Raw genomic sequence first — 15624 nt, forward strand, 5'->3', positions numbered from 1 at the left:
TGTGGATAAATCGGGTATGGTGGCTTGTTTGTGGGGGCACGGTAGGGTTAGCATGTGACCTTCATTCAGTGCATGGCGATGAAATGCTTCCTTCCTGGGGTCTGGTTTCAGATCTCTAGCTGTGGTTTGGCTCAAATATATTTGCCTGCCATGCTTCTGTGTCGGTGACAGATGCAGTCAGTCAAAGTGCTTCATGGGCCTCATGGTAGAAATCTTTGATGATCAATTCAGCAACATGTTCAGTAAGGCCATTGATGCAGGAAACTTGATGCTAATAAAGGTACATCATGCAGCCAAACATCCACCCAAAACAGGGCAACATGAAAACTGAAAACAGAGCCATGGACATATGATATTATGAATAACCAATTGACAAGTTTCTTGTGTGTGGGTCCGGTCCGACAGAGGAGAAACACAAGAGATGTCGCTGCCCAGTGCGTCGTCCTCGTCGCATAAATGGCTCAGCGTGGGAGCTTTGAGTAGCATGCCACATAATAATGGCAGTCCAAGTCAAAGTCCAAGTGCGGAAAATAACTCCTTGGCAGCCTGTGACCATCTTTGATGTCCCGGTGTTGGTGCCGTACGACAAAAGCTTCTTGGGCCACTTATCCAGGAGCAAGAGAGCCTCTCTCTCCAGGTCAATGGTGATGATCTGGTAATCACACGACCTGGGCCAGTGTGATCCTGCGCCGCTGACAAACTCGTCCCTTCCAAATGCATCTTGCATGCTAGGGTTTGAACTGAATGGGTACAAAGACCACCGGCACCAGGGTCCGTATGGGGGCGGGGCGAATACCTGTGGAGGTTGGCGGCGGAGAAAAAGGCCATCCTTTATGCACACACCCGACGACATCAGCAAATTCCTTTAAATCTTTCACAGCAAACAACATGATAAATGGTGTTGCGCAACAAAATAAGTATAAGATGTTTCTTAATGTACTCAAGGTGTTTTCAATTTATTAGACAAAAGAAATATCTACCTAGTTTCTGCTACCTGTTTACGCTTTTTTTGTCCTACTCCTTAGTGATGTCCAACAAATAGCAAAGTACATTTTTAAAATTCCTGTTTTCTATAAATTTTGAACAATTTTTAAATTGGCATTACAAATTCATGAACAATTTTTGAATTGGCGTTACAAATTCATGAACAATTTTTGAATCGACGAACAACTTTTTTTCAATCCATGAACAAAGTTTGAGTCGGCAAACATTTTTTGAATTAATAAAAGAAATTATGAACTGGCCATTTTTTGAATCAATGAACTTCTTTTGTAATTCACGGTTATTATTCCCTTTTTTGGACATTTTAAAAAAATCATGACCATTTTTTAAATTCACGAACATTTGGTTCAAATTCAAAAACATTTTTTGAAAATGCAAATAGTTTTCCAAATCATTAACATTGTTTTTAATCCAATTTGTTTTATGATTTATGGAATATTTTTTCATAAATTCAGAAAAAAAAATCAAAACTTGGATTTTTTTTGGAAATCCAGAATTATTTTAAATAAGAAAATATAAGAACAAAAAAGAGAAACAAATAGCCAAAAAAACCGGAATAAAGAACAAAGGCCGTCTAGACTCCATCATGTGCCAGCCCAATAGGGTGCGTTGGCTGTTAGGTGTTCACGGTTTCTAAAAGAGAAAAGGAAAGGGGAAGGGAGCTAGGTGGGATTGAACCTGGGTTTCTTGCTCTAGCCAGTGCACTACCTGCCAAATTGTGATATCTAAGAAGACTGTGTGTAAATGAATCAACTGAAAGCGCCTTCACGAGGATAAAAGGGTTGTTTTTTTCTCTCACTTACAGATGCATGGTGGGTAATTTATGCCAACTTTAGGGGTAATTTTGGTGACATACCGCCAGAACCAATAAATCTTTTATTATTAGGGAAAGATAAACTAGACATGATGATTTTTCCTAAAAAAAGAGGAAATTATTCAGGTGTGGTGTAGAACATCTGTCTCCACTTTTACATCCAAGTCCACAAGAATATCCGCCTGAGCTACGCTTGCTCGGTTGTTGTCGCCACCTAAGGAGAGGACAAAGATGACGAGAGCAGCAACTATGTCGTCCACACACACACACACACACTTGTAGAAGGAAAGTTCTCGCTAATGTCACCGCGGTATGAGCATAAGACAGGATATGGGAGAAGATCGGTGGGGGCCACACTTCGATGTGTGCCCACCGTCGGGTTAGCATTACTAGTGAAAACTGATGATCCACACTCAAGACAAGGCTGGACATTTTTTTTTGATGCACGTAGAATGTGTTTTAAATGCATGATGACCTTTTTTTAGAGTACATGTTAAATGTTTTTTAAATACACGTTGACCATTTTTTTCTAAATGGTATGAAACATTTTCTTAAAAAGTTCTGCAAGACATTTTTTACATTTTATAAACATTTTCTAAAATTTATCATGAACTTTTTTGAAACATGTGTACATTAATTTGAATGGTAGGATTTTTTTATATTTCATAAACATTAAAAAGAATACAACGCGTGGTGGGTCACATTATCAATTTTTCTTTTGGGACAAAATACCATGCGTTGCCCGCTTGTTTCTCTTTGAAGACCCATTTAGGTGATGGTTCCGTGATGGTTTTGTAGGGACATTTGCAAGATGATCACCTCTTTAGGAGAAATTTGGAGGATGAAATGAGTTGCGACAAAGGGCCCAATATATTAGTACTCCTAAGCAACTAATTCACAAACTTATTGATAGAACACGAGAACTGATAATAATCAAGAAAAGTTGCAGCAAGACCCTCTAGGGTTATCATCTCCAGCTCCGCTTTTTGCATCTCAATGCTCCTCCAAAACTCTAGGGGATAGAGTGAAATGGCTTTTTAGTGTGACGTTGCATCCACCGTTGAGCCTCCTAACATCGAAAAACCTTCTTTTTTGCACTCCACAAAGTCACTTGAAATGGAATATTTACTAGAAGAACACCCGTGCGTTGTAACGGGGCCACATTAACTTTAAAAGTTCAATATCAATTATGTTAATATTACATTTAATATTCTCATACATATTAAGTGACATTGACGACCTTTTTTACCATTAAATTCTCACACACACACCCTCTCCCTCCCTCTTCCTCACTCTCTCTCCCCCTCTCCCTCACTCGGGAGGTGGGACAAAAATAAATCCGGAACGGAGACTACCAACTGAGACATTAGGAGTAGAGATCATTTAGTTGATAAGAATAAATAGAAAACGGTGTTAAAAAGGAGAAACATATTAGAATACATTGAAAAACCAAAAGGACGATGTAAAAGGGGATTCGCCCTGCCCCCCGGGCCTTGCCACCGAACCGGCTCAGCGGTCCAGTCCCCGTGCGGTCGTCTTCTCCTGTTCCCCGAGCCGCGTCGCTACAGAGCCGGGCTCCCGCCCGACCACCTCGCTGGCATCGAAGGGGAATGGCCTCACTCCTCCTCGACGCCCCCTCCCAAATCCACTTCTCCTCCTCGCTCGCTCGATCCCGTCGATCTGGACAAAGTCAGACGCCACGGCCACCATGACCGACCCTGTCCACATGACCACTGCCCTCCCTGCGGGCTAGGAGCTTGTCGAGGAGCTCCGAACGCCTTCGCTACTTCGTCTGCGCCAACGAGATCAAGTCTAGCACCCCCGCATCGACGTCATTGCCGTCTTCCTCAACCTTGGCTCACCGCGACATTGCCGTTTGATCCGCGCCGCCCCGAGCTCCCATGTCTTCCCCTAGGGCGCCATTGACACCGCCATGATCTCCTCTTGCCTTTCCCCTGTTTTCCCTCTCGTTTGCTCTCGTTAGGTATTTCGCCATGGCCAAGAACCGCCGTCCGCCATGGCCATTGCAGGGGTAGCCACCGAGCTCCTCGGATTGACCCCGTGGCACATGCCCGCTCCTATGCACGCCCATGCCCGAGCCTACCGCTCTTCTTCCGCGCCCGCGGGGCCACTCCCTCTCCATGCCACGCCTGTGCTACACCGCGTCGGTCGCGCCCGCCGCTGCCGTCGCGCTCGCCGCTGCCACGGCACCACTGTGCCCCGTGCGACACACACCCTGGCCGCGCGCCACACTCTCGCTGGCTGCGCTCGCCTCGTCTGTTGCCGCCTATCCCTTTGCTCGCCCCGCTGTCGCGCCCCTGCCTCGCGCCGCCTCCAGTCGTGGCCATCTTCTGCCGGCCGCCCCCTCAGCCACGCCGGCCGCATCTCTTCCCTCCACCGCCGGTCGCTCGCCTCGCCTGCTGCGTGTTGCTTCCTGCTGCTATGCGCTGCTCTACCGCTGGTACGCTGCTGCGCCATGCCCTCGACACCGCCGTGGACAAATGTGGCGGAGGGATTGTTAATGGAGTACGAGAAGGAGGTGGCGGAGAAGGTGTGGAGAGGCAGGAGGTCTGGGGCGGTGTCACCTGGCTTTGGTGGAGGTGTTTATGCGAGAAGGAGCCGGAGTGGAAGGAGAGGTCACAATTGGAAAGAATCGCAAAAAAAAATCATAACCCGGAGATCTCAGTTCAAAAAAATGCTAATATATATCGATGGAGGGGTGATTTTCTTCAATAGGTGGAAAACATAGAAAATATTGGTTGTTATCAAGGAAAGGTAAAAATTTAGGAAAGTTAGGATTTTTGAGCTGATTTCTATGCAAATGGGGTTTTATTGTTTGGTAACGTGATATCAGTACCTGCCCGTTTGTGACGTGTCTGATTAGGAAAGTTTGCAAATGTTAAGAAACTATTTATTGGGAGAAAAGTTGTGACGTGTCTGTTATTTGTTTCCTAAAACAAATTTCACTAATAAGAGAAATCGATTGATTTAGATAAGTTAGGAAAGTTAGATTAAAATGTATTATTTGTTTCTTGAAATCTAAGACAAATTGAATCAATAAAAGGAATCGATTGATTTGCATAATTTAAGGAAGTTAGATTAAAATGTATTATTTGTTTCCTGAGACAAATTGAACCAATAAAAGGAATCGATTGATTTGCATAATTTAAGAAAGTTAGATCCGTGATTTATTATACGTTAGGAAAGTTCTGGTTGTAATAAAGAGTGAAGAGAAAAATAAACCGATGGATCGGGGTGGGAGGGGGTGGTGGGAGGAGAGACAAAAAAACCCAGCTAAAATAAACCGCGGACCAGGGTGGGAGGGGGTGGTGGGAGGAGAGACGAAAAAAAACCAGCGAAAATAAACCGCGGAGACGATTCACCAACTCGTCATTAGGAGTAGAGAGATTAGTGAATTTGGGCTCCAGCCCACTAAACCCGGCCCACACTATAGCATGCCCAGGCCCATGGGTCTACACTATCCAGTCCACCTTGCTTCCAGCCTTCCACCGAATTCATCGACGAAATGCCGCCGCAGTGGCCGTGGCTCCAGCCCGCCGCCGCCGCCGCCGCCGCTCGCCGCGCCACCCCCTTCGTCTTGCGCGGGAGACGCTGCTCCTCCTCCGTCCCCGCCTCCGTCTGCGCCTCGGCGCCCTCCGGCCACGCCCGCGAGCAGGTAACTAGCCCAGCTCAGCCGCCGGCCTGCCGCCGCCCCTAGCTCCTGACTCTGTTCGCCATGCAGGAGGATGAGCAGTCGCTGGTTGTGGTGGGCGGCGGCGCCGCCGGGGTGTACGCGTCGATAAGGGCCAAGACGCTGGCTCCCCACCTCAACGTGGTGGTCATAGAGAAAGGGAAGTTCTTGTCCAAGGTACCATGCCAATGCCAATGTCTTATTTCCATTGGACTGGAAAAAGGCTACCGCTATGGTGTTCCTTAAGTATGTATGAATTGTTGGAATGGATGGCTGCAGGTCAAGATCTCCGGCGGCGGGCGGTGCAATGTCACCAACGGGCACCATCTCGAGCCGTCGGTACGCGCACTTTGCAGACTCTACTGCATCCATTGCTTTTCATAGTCCATATTAGTGCTGTGGATTTGTAATTGTCCAAGGTACCATGCCAATGTATGCAGCTGTCTGTGTTCTAGCCATTGTGTTGTGTCAGTCAGTTAGTTTGCTGCCCATTCACTGGCTGAATGAGATGGTGGCAATGTGTGCACCATTTCGATCAGCAACCATAAAAAATGATTTTTACCACTACTATTTTTCAGTCAATTGTTACATGTGCTCTTTAAGCTTGTGATTGTCATTTATCAAATACTATTCAATTCTCAGGGACTGGTGAGAAATTATCCTAGGGGGTACAAAGAACTCCGGGGATCCTTCTTTCGCACCCATGGGCCACAGGATACCATGCACTGGTTTTCAGATCATGGTGTGGAGCTTAAGGTAGCTTAGTTCACACCACATTTACTTCAGGATCTTGCTTGTGCATTGACTGAAGCCAGTTTACTTATCTATGTCTACTGTTTTGATTGTCATGTTAGACCGAAGAGGACGGTAGAGTCTTTCCTGTCACTGACAACTCTGCTTCGGTAGTAGACTGCCTGCTGAATGAGGCGAGAAGACTGGGAGGTAGCTAATGCTATTTGACTCTGCTGTCCGTTCCGTTATCATCCACACACCCTTCATCACGAAGAAACAATTTCTGGAATTGAGTTCTTTTTTTGAAGTTTCCCTGCAGGCTGGTAAATCCGTGTCCGGTGCATCTGTCGACGCCAACGGCAAGTTTGTTGTCAAAGTTGAGAAGCGTACTATTGATTTTGTAGATTACATCAGCGCTAATTATGTCTTAGTTGCTACAGGCAGCAGCCAACAGGTATCTGAACACTAAATAGGTGCTTACTCTACTAGACACCATAAACTCTTTCCCTTACATATTTCTCTTACTTGCAGGGCTACTCATTTGCTGCGCAACACGGTCACTCTATTATTCCACCTGTGCCCAGCCTATTCACATTCAAAATTGCAGACAAGCGACTGGCTGATCTATCCGGGGTATTGATCCGTAACTGCTATTGCAAATCTCATACTCACAAGTGGTGACTCACTGCACGCAAAAATGATTCCCCTCCTTTTCTCCTGCCACGTAGGTTTCGTTCACAAGGGTCGCAGCAAAACTGATGCTAGATGGCATTCAGAAAAGCGCTCCTGAATTAACTCAGGTGAGCCGGACACCTTCAGCAATAGGCTCCGTCATAGATGTTTGCTTACATCAATTGTTTGGCCATTGCAGACTGGACCTATGTTGGTTACACATTGGGGGCTTAGTGGCCCTGTTGTTCTTCGATTGTCTGCATGGGGAGCACGTGAACTATATCAGGACAAGTACCAAGGTGAGGCCCGAAGAAATTGTACACGAGTGGCACTACATTTTTAATACGGAACATAGCTGGATCTAGTGTTTTATTTCTTCAGCTTGTGCATTTTGTGTTCCATCAATCACATGAAACTTTCCATTACAATAGTATTTTAAAACAGCATGTAAGATCTACTCCCTCTGTCCCACAATACAAGACGTTTTTGCAAGCTAAAACATAGCTTGCAAAAACGTCCTGTATTGTGGAACGGAGGGAGTAAAAGATATTGTCGAACTCATCCACTTCTCTTGTTGGAATATGTATATTTCTTTCAACACAGCAAAGCTTGTGGTTGACTTCATACCGGACATTCACATCGAGGACGTGAAGCGGATCCTATTCCAGCACAAAGACCAACATGCGGTTCTGATCTTTCCCTGTCCTTCGTTAATGTCTTCATCTGAGAGTCTGAGTTCTTTTTAGAAATAGAGAATCCGAGTTTTAAATTTTTAACTCTGCTTTTGAATGCCTCTTGCTTTAATAAATTAATCGACCAGTTCTTGTAAATGCCTTCAACAAGATGGACATTGCTTTCTGTTTCTTAATATGCCTCCCTTATTAGGCTTTCTGAGTAAAATTTTAATGAAGATTTGCTACTGCAGATACAGATACTTATAGCCACCTTTACAACATTCTGTTTTATCTGTCATGTTGGGGTGCTTTAACCAACCTCCGTCCGGAAATACTTGTCATCCATTTCTCCGACAAGTATTTCCAGACAGAGGGAGTGTTTTGTATGACTTATGTAATTTTGTCACAGAAATATTCCCTGAATATTCCGATTTTCCTTGTAAAACATTATGGTGAAGCTGTACTAAGATTTTTTTTTTAATCTCTGCAGAAGAACAAAGTAAATAACGCCTTTCCCAAGGAGTTTGGTCTGGTGAAGAGGTTTTGGGGATTCCTTCTAGAACAGGAGGTTGCAGTAGCTGAATCCTGGTCCTTACTCAGCCCCTTAATTTGATGTTTTACTCAGTCGAAGTTTTCTCTTGCAGAGTTTAGATGGTGACATGCACTGGGCCACCGTGCCAAAAAGTCATCTAAACGCGATAGCCCTTCGCTTGAAACAGTGGATGTTTGAGGTTGTTGGGAAGGTATGTGATATCTTAAGTATATCCCTTGAAAAGCTCGATAGCGGTTTTTTGATGTATCTGTGCTCACTGATGTTCCCTCATCGTCATATGTAGGGCCAATTCAAAGATGAATTTGTGACAGCTGGAGGTGTTCCACTTTCAGAGGTATTTATTAGTCGACAACTTAATTGCAGTTTTCACAAACATGACTCGACTCACGAAAAATCCAAATTGTTCATCTGTTGTAAAGATATCGCTTAGCACCATGGAAAGCAAGAAGCAGCCCAATCTGTTCTTTGCAGGAGAGGTAACAGCACAGCTGTCTTGAACTTGCAACCCTCTGGTTATCTTATCTTACAGAGTGTGATCTTGCTGTAGGTACTTAATGTCGACGGGGTCACAGGCGGGTTCAATTTTCAGGTAAGAAGTAGATATCTCCACAGCGGATTAGTAAAAACTTGGAGATGCTTCCATTAAAATTCTTTTGAAGTGGGAACAAAAAAGGTTTCAACTTAGCATTTGCTCTTTGCTTTCCACAGAATGCATGGACTGGTGGGTATATAGCTGGGACAAGCATTGGCACATTGGCATCAAAAAGCATTCTCAAAGAAGAGCAAGCCTGTTTGCAACTACAAGGATCTTAAGGACATGTATGAAATCATGACAAGGAGGGTAGAGATTCAAGGATTCTTGGTTCTTACTGGCTGACAAACTTATAAAAACTTCTGAAAGTGTAGCTTAGCTGCTAGTCCACAGTATTGTAGCTCAAAAACAAGCAAAGATAACCAAGATTCACATCGACTAACTGTATCGTCGTGTTGTAGTGACAATTTTGCTGTGGAGTAAGATCCTAGTTGAGCAACTTGTGAATCGTTGTAGACTTGGCAGTAATAATCAGAAGATGAATATGCCCAGTGCATTCACTGCTTTTCCTGAAGGTTGGGCTGGAATTTACAGCTAAAACACCTGATGTGCTGAAACATAAAACAAAATTCCCATTGTCTAATTTAGAATGCAACAAATCAATCTCTCAATGTTCCTTCTCACAAACAAATAGAAGGAAATTCTCATAATTTGTATAATTCAGAATGTATGATTTTAGTCCCTAAATGTTCCCAGATAAATAAGTTTCGACACGCTACAGGCGAAACCATAAAAGATGAAATTACACACAACCAAGATTCAGGAAGGTACATCGATTAATTGTATCGTCACATCATAGCAATAATTTTGCTGTGAAGCAAAAGTTCCTGGAGCAAACTTCTGAATTGATGCAAACTTTGCTGCAACAATCAGAAGACCAATGCATTGCCTTCCAGAAGGCTAGATTGCAACAATGCAATGTCTAAATGTCTAATTCAGAGTGCAACAATGCAATGTCTAAATGTTCTCATCACATCACAGATAAATATAGAGTTTGGAAAGATAAGAACTCAACCATGACTACACTTTCTTAACACACGCACGCTACAGGCGACGAAACTAGAACAGATGCTTCCTTCATCCAAAAGAGAATGATTGCTCCACAAAACTGCACCTGTTCAGCTAGCTAGCTATCTATAAGTTGGTTTATTCCTGATGATATATAACGTAACCTAGCAGAAGCAGAAGCGGAAGCAGAAGCAGGCCCTAATTAAGAACTAACTAGAGCAAATGCATGCGCTCGACATAGGGGTTGTGCAGCCACTGACTGAGCGGTTCCCCGCACCCGACGAAGCAGCCGGTGTTGCCGCGGGCAGCGAAGAGCGGGAACTGGAAGAGATGCAGCAGCTTCTCGATGGACTGGCGGACCAGCGAGGAGCCAGTGACCCTGCTCCTCCTCCCCCAGCCGGTGACGATGTCGATCCTCTCGGGGCAGGAGCCCATGAGCAGCATCTGCCTGTGGAACCAGGCGAGCGTCCTGGAGAGAGCGGTGACGGCGGTGCCCTCGGACATGAGGTGGAGGTTGATGAGCCAGTAGGAGGAGCTCTTCTCCCTCACGGAGTCCGGGTAGACGTTCTTCTGCGCGGCCACCTCCCAGATGAAGCCGGCCTCCTCCTTGAGGCCGGACTTGTGCAGGAAGTCTATGACGGCGTCCATTATGCCCCTCTTGCTCTCCCTGTCCTCGCTGTGCATCATGTCCAGGAAATACCTGGCGTGGTCCCTCACGTTCTCGCCGCCGGGCTCGGCGTCGGGCAGGTAGAGCAAGAACATGTGGGCCGGGTGTCCGGTGATGGCCATGAGCTGGCAGCATAGCCCCATCGAAGCGTGAGCGTCGGTGCAGCAGCTGAGCAGCAAGGTGTACGTCTGGAGAGACGGGACGAGCCCCTGCGCAAGCATGTTCTGGAGCACGCTGTAGGCGTCCTGAAACCTGTTGAGCTTCAGGAAAGCACTCAGGAGGGAATTGCAGGTGGGCACGTTGGGCTGCAAACCATCCTGGAGCATCGCATGGTACCACCCTAACGCCTTGTCGACATTCCCGGCCTTGCCCCAGAGGTCCACCAGAAGGCCATACACGGGCTCGTCAGGAGCCCAGTCGCGCCTCATCTCGAGGAACACAGCCTCAGCCTCATCCAGATGACCACAGTGACCAAGAACCTCCATGACAATGCTGTAGGTTATCTTGTCGGGACGGAATCCGGCGATCTGCATGTCCCTGTACAGCTTCACGACATTGTCGTAGTTTCTTGCCTTGGCCTGCAGGGCGATTATTATGTTGTAAGTAACCAGGTTGGGCGTGCACCCATTCTCGATCATCTCGCAGAAAAGCTTGTAGGCGGCCGCCAGCTGGCCCCCTTTTCCAAGGCAATTGACCATGGCGCTGTAGGTGAAAGTATCGGGCGACAGGCCGACTTCTTGCATCCTGCCATACAAATCCATGGCCACTTCCAGGTACCCTGACTTAGCATGGATATCGATCAGTGTGCAGTATGTGACGCGATCAGGCTCGTAACCAGCTCCCTCCATCTCCTCGAAGACCTGAACAGCCTCTCTCAGAAAGTTTGCACGGCCATACGCGTGTATTATTCTGTTGTATGTCACCACGGTCGGCTTGCAGTTTACCAAGCTCATCTCATCGAGAAGCTTCCTCATCGTGCCAAACTGCTTTGCCTGTCCGAGGATCCCTATCATGGTGGTGTAGGTATGGCCATCATGCTTGAACCCTGGCTGCCGCTTCAACCAGTGGAAGAAACCAAGCGCGATGTTGTGGTCATGAAGCAGCTTCAGCACTTGATTGGCCTGGAACGCATCAATCTTGCAACGGAGATTATCAAGAACATGTTCCGTCATGGGACCCCACTTCATCTGCTGCAGCGTATGGTAATACTGTTCGACTGCCCGCAACGACTTCAGTGATCTTAAGTTGGACTGCGGTCCTCCACCATGACCTTTTATTGTTCCTAAAGGGCCCTGAGATTTGTCAGAGGGGCCACTATAAACAGTTGGAGCTGAGAAGTTGCGAGTTTGAACTCCAGCCCACCTGCCATCTGAATTGGGACTATTATTAGAATGGTAATTTGAGTGGCCTTGATTAGGATGCCTTTGATTCCTTACTTGTGACGGTGAACCGGAAACTGCAGCCGCTGGCCCTGAGAAATTCTGCTTTGGCTTTGCGTATCCAGATCTTGAGCCCCCCTTCCCAAAATCATTTTGCATGGAAGGGGCACAAGGTGTATTTGCCCCAGCATGGCTATGCTGATTATTTGCCTTGTTATTAGAAGACTGGCCACCAGATAATGGCTTGCTAGAATAGTTGGCACCAGCCTGTGGAACTTGCTTAGTGCTTCCATTATTCGAGGAGGACTTCAAATTTACCAACTCATTATACACACCAGCTCCTGCGATTCCGGACTGAGAAATGCCCCTGGCGGCCTGCTTAGAGGGCTGCACATAATTATTTCCTTGAACCTGACGGTTACCAGGATGGTTACTTCTGTTGCTTGATGCTGGCTCCTTGTCTGGAGATGAGGTGGAAGGAATGACATTAACAGCTTGAGTTGGGTATCCAGTAGCACTACCAGCAACATGCTGCGCAGACGGAGGCTGAACCTTCACAGACGATCTGCGCTCGATAGCACTCGCAGTCTGCCTCTTTGAACCACAAGTGTCATCATCAGGGCACGTGCACGAAGCTCCATCCGCGCTACCACACCTTGACCCACTAAGATAGAAGGACCGTGCACACTGGGTTAGCGTGCTGAGTTGCTTTGCCCTCAACATGAACTGCAATATAAAGTTTACATAGTGTTATCAACTAGAACAACCTTTTATATTACATAAATAAGAGGTTCTGCTTTCATAATCTGGATAAAAGAAATACAAGGTCATGACCACATTTGTTTCGATGGACTATTATAATCAAAGGCACAAGAATCGCAGAAACAGTACAAGCCACAAGGAAAAATAAGCTACAGAGAACAGGACATGAATATTATCAAGTGAACACAGACAGCTTGCCATTTCTTGTCTGATACAGTCGTGACCGTTAACCAATAAACCAAAGTCTAAAGCATATTTACAAGTTCCACAACAGGGTTTTTTCAATACTGGTGGTATAAAAGAATCCGACTGCGCAATGAATGCTAGCATGCAGTACACTGCATAATGACTGAGTAATGTAGCTATTAAGTTTGATAATTACATCTAGCCTTGCTTGTTATGATTAATTTAGCAATGGATATTGCAAGATTTGTTTTCCCTGCGGTTGGCCCAAATTGAATATACAAAACACCATATTATGGTGTTCCATTTTAGCTATTAAGAACTCACTAATATCAACAAAATGCACCAAGGTTATTTTAGCAATGTAATTGCTACCCAGTTGCATTTGAGAAGACTCTTCCCATTCAAATGATAAGCATAACAGCATACAATTAGATAGACAACAAGGTAGTGTTTAACTAGAAAAAGTTTCAAGCTAGATATGGTTCATAAATGGGCTACAGGCTTAATGTGATTTCTTGACTCATTTCATGTGTTCATCTAGTCATATCTTTTGTCGTTTAAGAACATGAGAGAGAATGATATTATGTACCGTGAAGGATATAATTTAACTGTATGCATAAAAGTAAAAATGTATGTCGGCAACTCATACAAGGTTTACCAGCATGCGTAAATAAATGAAGAAATTCAGTCAAAAAGAATTGGAGAAATGTATGTTGGGGAGGGAGGGACTTACTGGTTAATAAATTAATCAAGAAATTTCAAGAATGCCTATATATGTCGACTTCTACCAACCAAAGAGCTCCATGTTGGCCCTCATTGGCAGACCTGCAAAAAAAATGTGGTCAAAATTTGCGTATAGCACTATACTGCTTACTAGGATGCATTATTTTATTAGCTGTAAATCAAATCAGTAGTAGCATGATCTCAATTGGCCCAGTAGATTATGCACAGCAAAACAAGTGCCTTATATAGTTACCCCAGAAATTCCCCCAATGTTTGGCCTAGTCAGGGCTATCACTGCAGGGCTCTAGTTGGATGAGAGCTTAAGAATAAGTCCATAATCTAGACACCTGCTTCGCCTTAGCTTGAAACCTTCAACTTGTATAAGCCAAAATGGTGATACCGAAGCATGCAAAGAAGCCCTGAACAAAGGGCAAATTGATCCGTTTGCAGAACCATTGGTGTCCGACTGTCCTGATCCACGAATATTATTCTCTCTGAAAGATTGTTTGCGCAGAGATCCTACTGATAACAGGGGAAAGGTTGCTCTCTGAGCTAAGGTTTGGTAGGTGCTAATACTTCCACATCATGGGGTACATCAATCGGTGTGATAGCCCGAAAATGGGATCTCGTGTGTGAGCTGAATGCAAAGGGGGAAACACGATTTTTTTTTTTGGTTGTTTCTGGAAACAAAATTTTTGACCCTTTGTGACGTGTGGAGATTCAATCAACCGGTTTGGCGTACTGGTACTAGCAAGAAAACACAGCAGGGCGGCCTTCTTCTCGGTCGCCGGCGGCGGGGCGGGGCGGGGCCGGGCTGGGGAATTAGGGCTGACGCAGCCCGCCCTCGGCCGCGGAGGGGGGCGAGCGGGAAAGAGGGGGGCCGGCGGCAGGTGGCGGCGGAGGCAGGCCACCGGCCACGGCGACGCGTCATCCCCAAGACAGGACATTTGCGGAATCCCCTTTGGCGGAAGCACTAGCAATGGCACGCGTGAGCAGTGAAAGTAGATCCTTTTTCTCTCACCTTGAGACGGGAGGGGAAGGGCGTCCGGCGAGAGAGGAAGGGAAGGCGAGCCGGCAGCGGCGTGCCCTGGCCGTGGCCGGCGGCGACGTCGCCTTCTCCCCCTGGGACAGTCAATCAATCCCTCCTCCTGCGGCTGTGAGGAGGGCGGCGGCGGAGCTGGGCTGGAGAGGGAGGACTGGAGGAGGGCGCGATCGAGGGAGGAGGAGGGCGAATTTGTTGATGCGCGCCCGGCGATTGCGGGGGATCTCCGGAAAGATCTCGGCGGGGCGGCGCACGGGTGGGTGGCGCCGCTGATGGGGAAGTACTGGATGGAGGACTGTTTGGTGAGAGATGGGGAGGATGGAGGGGCTGTGTGCAAAAAGGAGGGGACCGGCAACTTCCTTCGCAAGTCAAGACGGTCAGCGCCCGCCGAGCTTCTCGGACGCTTCCTTTATCCAATGATGATGATGATGATGATATCCAAGCTCCAAAAATATCATAAGGGTCGAATGATACGATGCCAAACTAGCAAATGCTTGCCATAAAAGGCTTTTTTAAGAAAGTTATTTTTTCAAGAAAATACCACAGTTCATGCTGGCGCACTCACCAGCCGGCCGGCACACATGCCAGCACACAAAAAATGGTGGGACTTGAGTTCGACCACGCCATCGCGGCTCCCGTGGTCCTGCCGGCATACAAAAAAGATGGCCCTTGACGCCATAGATCACTCGTCGTCGAACTTGAGCATGTCGGCCTGCATCTTCTCGAACCACGCCCTCTTCCTTGGCGACAAGGCGTTGAGATCCACCTTCATGATCTCCACCCCGGTCATCATGCTTGCAAGAGCCACTTCTTTCGCCTTTGTCTTGGCATTGGCGGCCTCGATCTCTAGCATCTTGGCTTGCTTCTCCGCCTCGAGCTTGAACATCTTGGCTTGCTTCTCGGCGTCAAGATCAAGCCTCCTCCTTTGGATCTCCATGAAAGCATCCATTTGCTCCGCCTTGAAACGCCGGCGCTCCTCCTCCTTTGAGTCCTTCTTATTCATCATGCCGTCCACGCTTGCGATCAAGGCGTTGGTGGCCGCATCTCACTTGTCCTCCTTCTTGGAGTTGGTCTTCCCCCGCGGCCGTGCCGGCTCGCCCTCCCCAACATCCTCCACGGCGCCCTTC

The 15624-nt window shown here is 46.7% G+C and overlaps 2 protein-coding genes across 2 annotated transcripts; one reads left to right on the forward strand and one right to left on the reverse strand.

Moving 5' to 3' along the window:
- Positions 1 to 5302: 5302 nt before the first annotated feature.
- On the forward strand, positions 5303 to 9244 carry LOC123119040 (uncharacterized protein YtfP). The gene is made up of 16 exons (XM_044538688.1): positions 5303 to 5492; positions 5559 to 5684; positions 5787 to 5846; positions 6150 to 6263; positions 6362 to 6449; positions 6548 to 6693; positions 6771 to 6872; positions 6968 to 7039; positions 7111 to 7210; positions 7515 to 7597; positions 8076 to 8153; positions 8230 to 8328; positions 8422 to 8472; positions 8558 to 8614; positions 8686 to 8727; positions 8847 to 9244. The coding sequence occupies exons 1-16, from the start codon at positions 5343 to 5345 to the stop codon at positions 8949 to 8951; spliced, it is 1473 nt and encodes a 490-aa protein (XP_044394623.1). The 5' UTR covers positions 5303 to 5342; the 3' UTR covers positions 8952 to 9244.
- A 123-nt stretch (positions 9245 to 9367) lies between these two features.
- Positions 9368 to 14808, reverse strand: LOC123119038 (pentatricopeptide repeat-containing protein At1g18900). Its single transcript, XM_044538687.1, has 3 exons — positions 14477 to 14808; positions 13466 to 13557; positions 9368 to 12510 (listed from the first exon to the last, which is right to left on the reverse strand). The coding sequence occupies exon 3, from the start codon at positions 12505 to 12507 to the stop codon at positions 9952 to 9954; it is 2556 nt and encodes an 851-aa protein (XP_044394622.1). The 5' UTR covers positions 12508 to 12510; positions 13466 to 13557; positions 14477 to 14808; the 3' UTR covers positions 9368 to 9951.
- Positions 14809 to 15624: the final 816 nt, after the last annotated feature.

Source organism: Triticum aestivum, chromosome 5D, assembly GCF_018294505.1.
Source record: "Triticum aestivum cultivar Chinese Spring chromosome 5D, IWGSC CS RefSeq v2.1, whole genome shotgun sequence".
In the NCBI taxonomy this organism is placed as follows: domain Eukaryota; kingdom Viridiplantae; phylum Streptophyta; class Magnoliopsida; order Poales; family Poaceae; genus Triticum; species Triticum aestivum.

Coding starts and splice junctions, on each gene's coding strand:
- LOC123119038 (XM_044538687.1), bottom strand. CDS start 12,507: ATGTTGAGGGCAAAGCAACTCAGCACGCTAACCCAGTGTGCACGGTCC.
- LOC123119040 (XM_044538688.1), top strand. CDS start 5,343: ATGCCGCCGCAGTGGCCGTGGCTCCAGCCCGCCGCCGCCGCCGCCGCC. Junction 5,847..6,149: donor GGCACCATCTCGAGCCGTCG/GTACGCGCACTT, acceptor TTCAATTCTCAG/GGACTGGTGAGAAATTATCC. Junction 6,873..6,967: donor GACTGGCTGATCTATCCGGG/GTATTGATCCGT, acceptor CCTGCCACGTAG/GTTTCGTTCACAAGGGTCGC.